General features: G+C 38.1%; 2 protein-coding genes across 5 annotated transcripts; both read right to left on the bottom strand.

Moving 5' to 3' along the window:
• Window positions 1–292: 292 nt before the first annotated feature.
• LOC121966159 (glutathione S-transferase kappa 1-like) lies at window positions 293–5,137 on the bottom strand. Of its 4 annotated transcripts, none has more exons than XM_088084402.1 (8): window positions 5,060–5,137; window positions 4,365–4,471; window positions 4,190–4,271; window positions 3,110–3,238; window positions 2,819–2,964; window positions 2,611–2,727; window positions 2,433–2,526; window positions 293–2,182 (listed from the first exon to the last, which is right to left on the bottom strand). In XM_088084402.1, the coding sequence occupies exons 2-8, from the start codon at window positions 4,431–4,433 to the stop codon at window positions 2,133–2,135; spliced, it is 687 nt and encodes a 228-aa protein (XP_087940528.1). In that variant the 5' UTR covers window positions 4,434–4,471; window positions 5,060–5,137; the 3' UTR covers window positions 293–2,132. The 4 variants fall into 4 exon arrangements, with proteins under 4 accessions (XP_087940528.1, XP_087940531.1, XP_087940529.1 ...); XM_088084405.1 differs by having other exon boundaries at window positions 4,975–5,075; XM_088084403.1 differs by lacking the exon at window positions 5,060–5,137 and adding an exon at window positions 4,632–4,955.
• A 2,165-nt stretch (window positions 5,138–7,302) lies between these two features.
• gstk1 (glutathione S-transferase kappa 1) lies at window positions 7,303–10,653 on the bottom strand. Its single transcript, XM_088084401.1, has 7 exons — window positions 10,257–10,653; window positions 10,085–10,166; window positions 8,359–8,487; window positions 8,081–8,226; window positions 7,886–8,002; window positions 7,712–7,805; window positions 7,303–7,562 (listed from the first exon to the last, which is right to left on the bottom strand). The coding sequence occupies exons 1-7, from the start codon at window positions 10,323–10,325 to the stop codon at window positions 7,513–7,515; spliced, it is 687 nt and encodes a 228-aa protein (XP_087940527.1). The 5' UTR covers window positions 10,326–10,653; the 3' UTR covers window positions 7,303–7,512.
• Window positions 10,654–10,970: the final 317 nt, after the last annotated feature.

Here is a 10,970-nt window from a genome sequence, read left to right as displayed (position 1 = left end):
CTGCATTTAAAAATTCTGCTGAAGTAAAAGCACATGAGTAATATCAGCAAAATAAACTATACAAGGTTCAAATGGGCCAATGCATTCTGCAGAAAAATGGCCCATGAAAGTTATAATTAATCAAATAGTACATTTTAAGGTTGTTAATATTGATGCAGCTATACAAAAGTTACACTTCGCTATTGTAGCTGGTCAAAGTGAAGTTAGTTTAATTATTTTAATAAGATAAATCTGAGAGGTCATTAAATTATTAATGGGAGAGGAGGGAGGAAATAAAGTTACACTACACAAATTAGAAGCATTTTCCTTTATTGGATATCCATTTTGTTGATTACATAAATGCAATGTATTTTATGGTATTACCACGTTTTTTTTCTGCAAAACCTTAATCTGAAAATAAACTAGTGACTGGAGCTGTCAAATAGGGTTGGAAAGATGGCAATGACGCTGTGACACATGCTGTGCTAGAGATAGATAGTATATTGTATTAAATCAGCTTTGTGGAAAAGGATATAGGTAAGAAAGGCTAGGAAAACCACCGCAGACCCCTCACATGTCCTGTATTTAGAATACAAACTGCTACCGTCAGGAAACGCTATAGGGTTTTAAATGCAATAAATACCTGAATTAATATACTTGTCAGTGGATCCTCTAAACATAGTATAAAGTAACATTTCATATCAAAAGTTTATCCATCCATTCATTATTTGTAGCCACATCCTGTTTGGTGCTGCTGGAGGTGGAGTGAATCTCTGCACTCACTGGGAAAGACGAGGGTTACACCCTGAACATCTCGTCAGTCTACCACAAAGCAAACACCAACAGACAACCTCATACACACAAACATGTATTTGGACTGTGGGAGGAAACAGGAAGGCCTCCACCCTCAATGGGTTTAAAACTCAGGACCTGAATTATAAGAGAGCTCACAAACATGCTCACAATGGCAACTTTAAGATGCTGATAACAACAGGTATTACACTGCTGGAAAGATGCCTTTTTAATAAAACTAAGATGTATCTGTAGTAGAAAGACACAAATACTTTTGAAATTGATGCTGCCTGAGAAAACCAAGAAATGCTGGGATGTAAAAAAGATGTAAAAGTGCTTATAGGTGGGCCAACCATCCCACCACCTTTACAGCCACACACGGGCAAAAATATAAAATGATGTGTTACATACTGCTACAAATACACAGTCGCATACTTTGCGTACTTTAGTGATTTGATATAAAAGATAAACAGCTTTATCATGTGTAAGTTTTTCATGTTCTTTTTAATAGAGTGTTGCAGGGATGACGTTCATCGTCCACGGTTCCCTCCTCAAAAAGACTGTAGTTTTTTCATTGGATTTTGGATTATTGCAAAAAATAAAATAAAAATAAAGAATATAAAAAAATGAACAACAACAGTAATAATAATAATAATAATAATAATAATAATAATAATAATAATAATAATAATAATAACAATAATAATAATAATAATAATAATAATAATCTGTAGCAAACATATTTTTATGATACTTGCAGGTTCAGCAAAATAATCCTCACAAATGAACACTTCCAGAATTTTGGGAATGTAAAAGCAATCACCAGAGTTAAAAAGCTATCATTAGGCTTTAAACAAAGTGCACTACAGTACCATGACTTAATTCCACCACCACAACAAGGCTGTAAAGCTGTGTTTGTTGTTGTGACGTCCTGTTGTTCCGTTTAGCCACCTTTTAGCGACCGCCTTTTTTAAGACCCAAGGCCTAAAAGTTTACGAGTGTGGTAAACTAAATGTCATAGAACAACATGTGAGAGCTAATTCATTCCTGCACCACTCAACAGACACACAATATAGTTACAATATAACACAACAACACATATAGTTATTATGTTTAGCGTTCCCTGCAAGCTACTTCAGGCATATGACTCAAGCTTCATTGATTCATGCACACGTCATCCCTCACTCTCCATTATTACTATTAAAGCTGCAAAAACTTCCCTGCTCTCCACCTGCCTCGTCAATGCTGCTGCTGCTCCGCATCAGTATTGCTGCCTGGTCTGTCAGCCAAACCTCCACCCCAGCATCCACCTCCAGGCTCCAGCTATTGGCATCAACAGGGTGAAAAGGCTGCTTTGTCTCTCACATCTTGGCAGCAGATTTATCAGGCTGAGGTCCGTGCCACTTCTCCCCTGCAACAGAACAAAATTAGACTGGTTAGGAACCTCAGATAGTTTCCGCTTGAGTTGCTAATGAGATGCTGAACTTTGCACAAACCACAGAAACAAAAATAGAAAAGCCGCAACACGGTTTGTGCTGTTGACAGCAGTTTCTCTCTACCCTATAATAAAAACTGTTGATACCAAATGTATTTTTATTCTTTGTGTTGTAACTTTCACATTATGTGTGTTCGAGAATGATGCACAGTACAAGTTTTCTCACCAATGCAGTGGGCCATGAGCTCAAATCTGTCCGATCCAAAAAACATCTCTGGCTTTCCGTTGACGCGACACACCAACATGGGTAAGCCAAATGACTGAGAAGACACAACAGGGGAGATTTCGGTCATTACATCGTAATGTCATGTCTCATCTGAATCTTCAACTGTAGGAGGACTGACCCCATAATCAAGAGCATCCTGTGTGGTACTCTTCAGTTTGTCTTTGATCTCCTTTGAGGTGGACAGCTTCAGCGCCTCTTTAATGTCCCTTTCAGACAGTCCTGCCTTCATTGCTGCCTTCAAAAAAAAGTGATATTATGGAAAATAATAAAATGATCATTTATTTTAAAAGAACTTTCATCCACAACCAGGCCGGATATGTTTATACCTCAGTTAAGGATGCAGGTTCAGTGATGTCTTTGTCCTCAGTCCAGATCCTTCTGCAGAGCTCCCGGGACACCTGCTCCACCTGCTTGTCTCCACCCTGCTCCCTCTCCTGTACTGCTGTCACAAATCGCATTGCAGACAAGGAGCCTAAAAAAGAAAACAGCAGAAGACCTGAAACTCTCTGCATTAACTCTTTCTTCACCCTCCGTGAAGAAAGGGTATTGTCAATGTCTCGTGTAAAGGCAGACCGACAAACTTAATTTAGCTATGATCCTGCCTGTATGTAACATACCTTTTATGAAAATGACCTCAAAGGGGTCAGATGGCTCTTGCATGGGAACACCAAAGTACTCCGACAAGCGCTGTAGATCCTTTATCATGTATTTGAATTTGCTTGGAACCAGATCAGGGGACTTGTTACCTGTCATAAAAATATAATTATTGTATGAAATATAACAGTAGTGACAGTGTCCACACAGATATGAGTCAAAGTCCTGAATTCAAAATATTACTAAAGAGTATCAAATAGTTTTTTTTTTTTTTTTTTTACCAATTACTTCAATATTGTAAAGTTGACTACTGGTTTCACAAAAATACATAGGCTTTACAAGATGTTTGATAAATAGTCATTAATAATATAAATGTAATGACTAAGTGGGTAAAGGCAAATAACAGTACAGCTATGACAGCTTTCAGACAGTTTCATCACGTTACTGTAATGCAACCTTTAAAACCAAGAAAAAACATAACTTGAGGAGGGCTATGAGGCCTGATCATACACTTTAATCTGTTAATTCAGGTTTTAAACAGTCATATATTTGTTATCATTAATTTATGTCTTGCTTATATATATATATATATATATATATATATATATATATATATATATATATATATATATATATATATATATTCTTTTATATCTTTTTTATATTTGCTGCTGGACACCTGAATTTCCCTTTGGGAATAATAAAGTTATTATCTGATCTATCTATTTATACCACAATATGCAATATTAAAGGTGACATATTATCTTATATCACAATATCAATATAATATTTATATATTTCCCAGCCCTACTTTTATATTACTAACTTTTTTAAATACCCTAATTTATCTTGGCTTAATGTCTTATAGCTTATACTGTATTTGTTGATTTTATTTTGCATTATTAATCTGAATACGCAAAATAACCAAAGTTACAGATAAATAAAATGCTTTATGATTTAACTCTGACGTAGTAGAGTACCATAAACTAGCAGAAAATGGAAAGACGCAAGAACAAGTAGGTCTGCCTTAAAATTATACTTAAATGCAGTTTAAATACAGGCCTGCTTAAGTAAATATTAGTAGTGACGGATTATTTAATCACCTGCTCCTTGCATGATAGCTCCCAAAAGTGCAGGGCGCAGTTTGAGCTCTATATTCCACACGTTTCTGTAGCGGCACATAACCTGTAAATCACACAAAGGATTCATGATAAAAATCTTACTTTTTTTAATCCAAGTTAGTGTCTGTGTTAACTGAAGCTGGCATTCAAAACAAACCTCAAAACCGAGCCAAGAGTACGGAGAAACCACATCATAGAATAACTCGATCACTTTCTTGGATGTCATCTTCAGGTCTGCAGGCTCTTTCTTTAATTCGCAGTATGCTGCAATGACGTGACATTAAATAAAGTCGACTTCAGACAGAAAGCGTCTCCTCTACTTACAAGCAAAAGGTGAACTGCTCCTCTCCTCACGTCCCGCCCGATGAGTAATATCTCTGTAATGTTAATCTGTAATCTCTAATCATAATTGCTTAAGACATACCTTATTGACTTTGAAATAGAAAAAATTTTTTTTTAAAAAGAACTGCCCGATGCGAGTAGAGGAATGGCAAATAAACAAAGTGAGTCATCCTTTCCTTGGAGCTGCCTCTTAAAGCGATTCCAAATAAATGTGATGCCGAGTCTGTGTCCGGGTCATCTGCACACTCAGTTTCTGTTTGTTTTTATGTATTTAAGATGCTATCCTCTTTGCACTTCTTTGGTTGTGCGCTGCTTTCTTTACCGGATTTACTTGTTTCACTTTCAAACTTAAACCTGCTCCACACTGTGCGTCACCCAGACGTAACGCAGACAAGCTTTCAGTCTGACTGGTGCACTATTCATACCTTTAAGTTGGTCCTAACTCTTAGCTCTAGGTCGGATTTCACACACATGCGTTCATCCAGATTTTGCAGTCGGCTGTTATACTACCTGAAACATCTGTGACATCTTCTCCATCGTCACGTCCTCAACTCTGAGCATCTCTCTTCTGATGGCGCATGCGCGAAACGTGAAGCCGCAGCAGAATAACACCATGGGGAGTAAAAAAAAATAATGAAATAAAGATAAAGAACAACGTAAATTGGCCTCGTTGTTTTGTTTTTGTGTCCTTAATTATCAGATTTTTCCTCTTTTTTCTTTGTTTCTTTGTTAGTTTTAGTTTGCCAGCTGGAACTGAATAATTAGATGAAGGGATGATACACAGACCACAGACCTGCAGAGCACAGGTGCACCGCCTGTCCATTATTTTATTCTAGCTTACCTTTGCATTTATGATCTCTGTCAGTCAGATAAGCATGTTTACTTTTACTTCAGCTCACAGCATGGCATTTTATTACAGGAGTGAACAGATGCCACACTTTTGTTTCATTAAATGCACACACAGCAGATGGGTGAAACAGTAAACAGGCCTATGTGATGAAATCTCCATTTAACCAAATCAGAAGAACTTTAAATGTTCATTTATTTAAAACCAGCCTGTGTACCTCACTGTGCTGTGTTCATATCATGGCTTATTAATAAGCTTGAGTTTATTAAGTGCCTCCAGTGATCCCTGCAGTTTGCGGAAGCGCCCTGATATATTAATATCATGCAGCCACCCATCAGGAGTCACCTGGCTGTTCACACCAGATGCGCACGTCTCTACGCCAGTCAGCAAGTAATTCTGCTTACTGCTCTGTTTTAATCACATGTAGAGCTCTGTCTCTGTCTGCTTTTCTGTGTGTCCACTCATCTCTCTCGCAAGCCAAGTTAACACCCTTGTTAGTGCAGTGTAAGTTAGGGGTCCTTGCTGTTATAATGACCAGGATGGGGATGAGCATTTTGTAGCCTCATCAAGTGTGATGAATGTAGGCGGCCAGCAGAGGCAATGATTGTAGATGTCTGTGCAGAGCAAGAGCTGGTGTCCAATGAGAAGTGAGTGTCAGGGGTTGGGACACATGTGTCTGTGATAGTAAGCAATCATGCATGTGGGCACATCACTAATAGGCCTTTCCATACCAATATATAGTGTATATACATTACATAGCCATAGGCCTTTAAATTTTACTGTGTGAAGCGCTACAAATGTTTGCATGAAAAGTAAAAGGCCTTTTTAAACAAAAAGAGAAATATATATGCCATTACTCTTCATACAAACATTTGTATATTATTAAATATAGCATACATCTGATATTTTTCGCTCTTTCTCAGCTGTCACGCGTTTTTATACACTTCTGCAAAGGGTACGCCGCACTGTAAAATGTGACTTTTTTTAACTTAGCCAAAGGAGTGAAGGTGCTGGCTAAAAATTCTAGTGAAAAAATACTATATGTATAAAATATTACTTTTTATAATCTCACTTCCATTCCTCAGCACTGATTGGTTGCTTTCACTCTTGGTTTACTCCCCATTAACCTGACTGAGTTCACCTGCTCACTCCCTATTTAAACCCTGCACACCCTTTCATTCACTTTTGCATGATCATCACATGTGTTGATAGTGCTGGTAAGCAGTTTCTTTTCTCTTTTGTTTATCTTTTGCATGATTTTGTACTTATTAGGATGCACATTTGTTTAACTCGACTCAAGTTCTAATTTTTGTACGGTTTTCTTTGAGATTTAAAACCCATGTCCTTTTAATGCACATTCTTGAGTAAAGTTTCAAGACTAATGCACCGTGACCAACCAGCTGTGGGCCGACCTCTGTGAACTGCAGTTTAGTTGCCCCGTCAATTGGGCAAAGGGATGGATGGTCACTCAAAACTTTATTTAACTTGTCCTAAAATGGGCAAGTTGTGGAGCATTGGTGTGCTATCAAAACAACTACTTTGCCTTGCACTGATGACGTATTTTCCTGTTATGTGCTTGTTGGGCGACATTCCAGGACGCATTAACACTTACACTACAAAGATGTCATCAAATACGTCCCAGAGCACCTACACTTGACGGGTGGGATCACAATGCATCTCGGTGGTCATTTACATTGTTTTTAGAGCTGTCCCTTTGTGAGCGGCTCCACCAAGACGCATGTTAATACCCGGTATAAACAGGCTCTGTGAGTCTGGACCAAAGTGTGGTAGAGCACGAGACTAGTATTGCTAAAAATATAACATTACATGTTACATAACAACAAACACAGTTGTATCCTTTTTTAACCTTTGAATTTCAATAGAAAAGAGGATCAGCTTTACCATCTGCAAGTTGTTAATGCTGTTTTTAATTGACACATAACAGGAATGATATGTTACATAATTTACACTTCTATGTGTTAAGGTCTTTTTCAGATACACCGCTTGGTTTCCAAAGACACAAAATATGAAATTTGAAAAATTAAACAAAATCAAAGTCTTCGCTAAAATGAGAATCTGTTTGAACACTAGCAGTGTGTGAAGGCAGCTTTGTCTCTCACAGCTTGGCGGCTGATTTGCCAGGCTGAGGTCCGAGCCACTTCTCCCCTGTAACAGAGAACAACATGAGATTTGTTCATTAGCTCTAGCTGCTAATGAGATGCTAAACTTTTCACAAACTACAGAAACAAAATAGAAAATTCACAACACAGTTTGTGCTGTGCTTCGAGAATGATGCACAGTACAAGTTTTCTCACCAATGCAGTGGGCCATGAGCTCAAATCTGTCAGATCCAAAAAACATCTCTGGCTTTCCATTGACGTGACACACCACCATGGGGAAGCCAAATGACTGAGAAGACACAACAGGATTTTGGTCATTACATTGTAACGTCTTGTCTCATCTGAATCTTCAACTGAAGGAGGACTGACCCCATAATCAAGAGCATCCTGTGTGGCACTTTTCAGTTTGTCTTTGATCTCCTTTGAGGTGGACAGCTTCAGCGCCTCTTTAATGTCGCTGTCAGACAGTCCTGCTTTCATCGCTGCCTGCAAAAAAAAAAAAAGGTTAATAAACGAGACAGCGCTTCTTAATCTTCTCAAACACCAGGCTGGATATGTTGATACCTCAGTTAAAGATGCAGGCTCAGTGATGTCTTTGTCCTCACTCCAGATCCGTCTCCACAGCTCGCGGGACACCTGCTCCACCTGCTTGTCTCCACCCTGCTCCCTCTCCTGTACTGCTGCCACAAATCGCATTGCAGACAAGGAGCCTTAAAGAAGAAAACAGCAGAAGACCTGAAACTCTCTGCATTATTATCTCTGCTCAATAAAGAAATGTTACTGCCACTGTCTTGTGCGCGGCAGAATTACCAGCTGATCCATCACATCGTGCTTGTATGTACCTTTTTGGAACATGGCCTCAAACGGGTCAGATGGCGCTTGCAAGGGAACACCAAAATAATCTGACAAGCGGTTCAGGTCCTTTGTCATGTACATGAATTTGTTTGGAACCAGACCAGGGGGCTTGTTGCCTGTAATGAACGATAGAAATTGCATGAAATAACAGTGATAGCTGTGTCTACACTGATTTGAGTAAAAGTCCTGCTGTTCTTAAGTAAATCAGGCTTTCCTGTTGAGGGTTTTATCACACACGGCACAGAGAATATGTTTTATTAAAATGCCCATGTGATGAGATGTATTTGAGTAAAACTACATGCGCACTGAAAAAACGGATTAGTGAGCATAAGAGCTCAATCAGACGCAAAGATGTAAACTTTCTTGTTGCCTGTCACTTCAATGAATTCTGACACCTTTTCACTTCTCTGTGATTTTCATTTGAACACAGTGAATTGTCAAAAGGCGGAGATATGGAAAGAAATATATGGCAAATTGGCAGCGGTGTTCAGATTAACCCTTTAGATGCACTTCAGCCTGTGGATGTTGATGAGGATTTCGATATGAGAGTTATGCTGTAATTGAGGAAGTACTCTTTTCATAATTACTCATAGAGCATGGGGTTCATGATGGCGTGATACCTCTCCACAGCCTACTTTGTGATGAAAATATCTTTGGTACTAATTAAAAGGTGCTTCCTGATTGTACATGTTTTTTCCGTATCTGCTGTGTTGAACCCCTTGTTTGTATCTAAATATACTAGTTTCCATATGTAGGCCTCACAGTACTCCATTCAGTATAAAAACTACAATTCCCAAGAGGTGGAGCTTCTACCAGCAGGGTTAGCACAGGTGTGCTGCATGATTAGATTGGTTACTTTTAGCTGCCTGCTCATTGTTGACTCACATATACTCTCATGAAGGTCAGAGAGATCGACAGCTCAGAATAAAGTGAAACACTGCATAGATGTAAGTGTGCAGAAATCTTTTCATCTATTTTAAAAACTTATGTGTAAAAGATTAAGCATTAACACATATTTAACCTACTAAAAGTAAATGTTTTTATTATGCATAATGGCCAATATCAGAACAATGTGCATTATATTATGGGAGTATAATTATTGATGCATTAATGTGTAGATTAACCCTCTGAAACCTGGATCAGCAGCAGTTTTTTTGTGTTGTTTTGTCTTTCTCAAGTATTTGAACTCAAAGGTTCAAACCCAAGCAGATTGGTTTGTATGAAAAAGAAAAGAGGAAAAATTATTATAAAATTAACAAAAAATGTGAAAAATAAATCCAGAAAAATTTATTTATAATTATTATAATTATCTAGTGAAAATGACCCAAAAAAGCACTTTATAGCACTTCTTTCTGTTTTTATTTTATTTATTTATTTAACCAATTTTCAGATAACTTAAAACTAATTTCTTGACAGTATGTCGAGTCATTTCTTGTAAAGTTATATCTTAAGCTCTTAAAAAGAATCGGACCAATTTCTTCTGGTTTCAAAGGGTTAATTAATCTACTACTACTATTTATAGTTTAGATTTTGTGTTATTAATCTGAGCTAAAGTTAACAAACGGTTGAGTAAATATTACTACAGTGGCCTCTGAAATGGAGCTGGGTAGAAGTATGACGCTGCAAAAAAATGGAAATACTCAAATCAAGTAAAAGTACCTCAAAACTGTACTGGGGAAAATGCACTTGACGACCCCACCACTGTTTATTTACCTGATCCTTGCATGATGCCTCCCAGAAATGCAGGGCGCAGTTTGAGCTCTATATTCCACACATGTCTGTAGCGGCAAATCACCTGGAAAAGGCAATGGATTTATGTACTAAATCCTAATTTTTACCAAGTCCGAGTCCGTGATATTGAAGCTTTCATGACAAAGAAACAGACCTCGAAGCCGAGCCAAGAGTACGGAGAAACCACGTCGTAGAACAACTCGATCACCTTCTTGGATGTCATTTTTTTCTTTAGCTCGCAGTAACTCTTTGCTAAAATGAAATGTAACGTTACCTAAAGTCAACCTCACACAGAAAGCGTCTCCTTCACTCCATTCAGTGCAGAGCTCACTGTGTCAAAGTTCAGCTGACCTGACGCAGAGCTGCTCGGTGTAATGTTTAGTCAAGTATCAAAGATGTTTCTCATCCACACAAATCACCTTTTAACGGGCGTAGCTACAACAACAGTGAGGATTTGATGAATTATATAGCGCTTTACGTTAGCTGCCGTTAGCTGGAGCTGCAAACGACAGCAAAGTCAGATATATGTATTTGAAGAAACCAAAAAAAACATCACGTTACTGCCCTCGCGTGGAGAAACCACAACTTGTTTACCTTTTTTTTTCTTCTTCTACTCTTTAATCTTCGTCTTCTTCTTCTTCGAGGAATATATTGGCGGTTGGCAAGACGGCGGAAAGACACATTACTGCCACCTACTGGACTGGAGTGTGGCGCGGTATATGAATGGTAAAAGAGCTACAAAAAACTGAAAAAATTCAAATAATGACCCCCACCTGTTATTTTTTTTTTTACTGTTTTCTGTTTCAGTCCGTATAATTTGTTAAACCCAAGTCTGTCTAACTTTCTGTCTCATTTTTGTACTCTGTTC

The sequence above is a fragment of the Plectropomus leopardus genome, chromosome 11 (genome assembly GCF_026936395.1).
Source record: "Plectropomus leopardus strain MGB_pleo_1.0 chromosome 11, ASM2693639v1, whole genome shotgun sequence".
NCBI classification, from domain to species: Eukaryota; Metazoa; Chordata; class Actinopteri; order Perciformes; family Serranidae; genus Plectropomus; species Plectropomus leopardus.
This window is presented reverse-complemented; position numbering and strand designations above follow the sequence as displayed.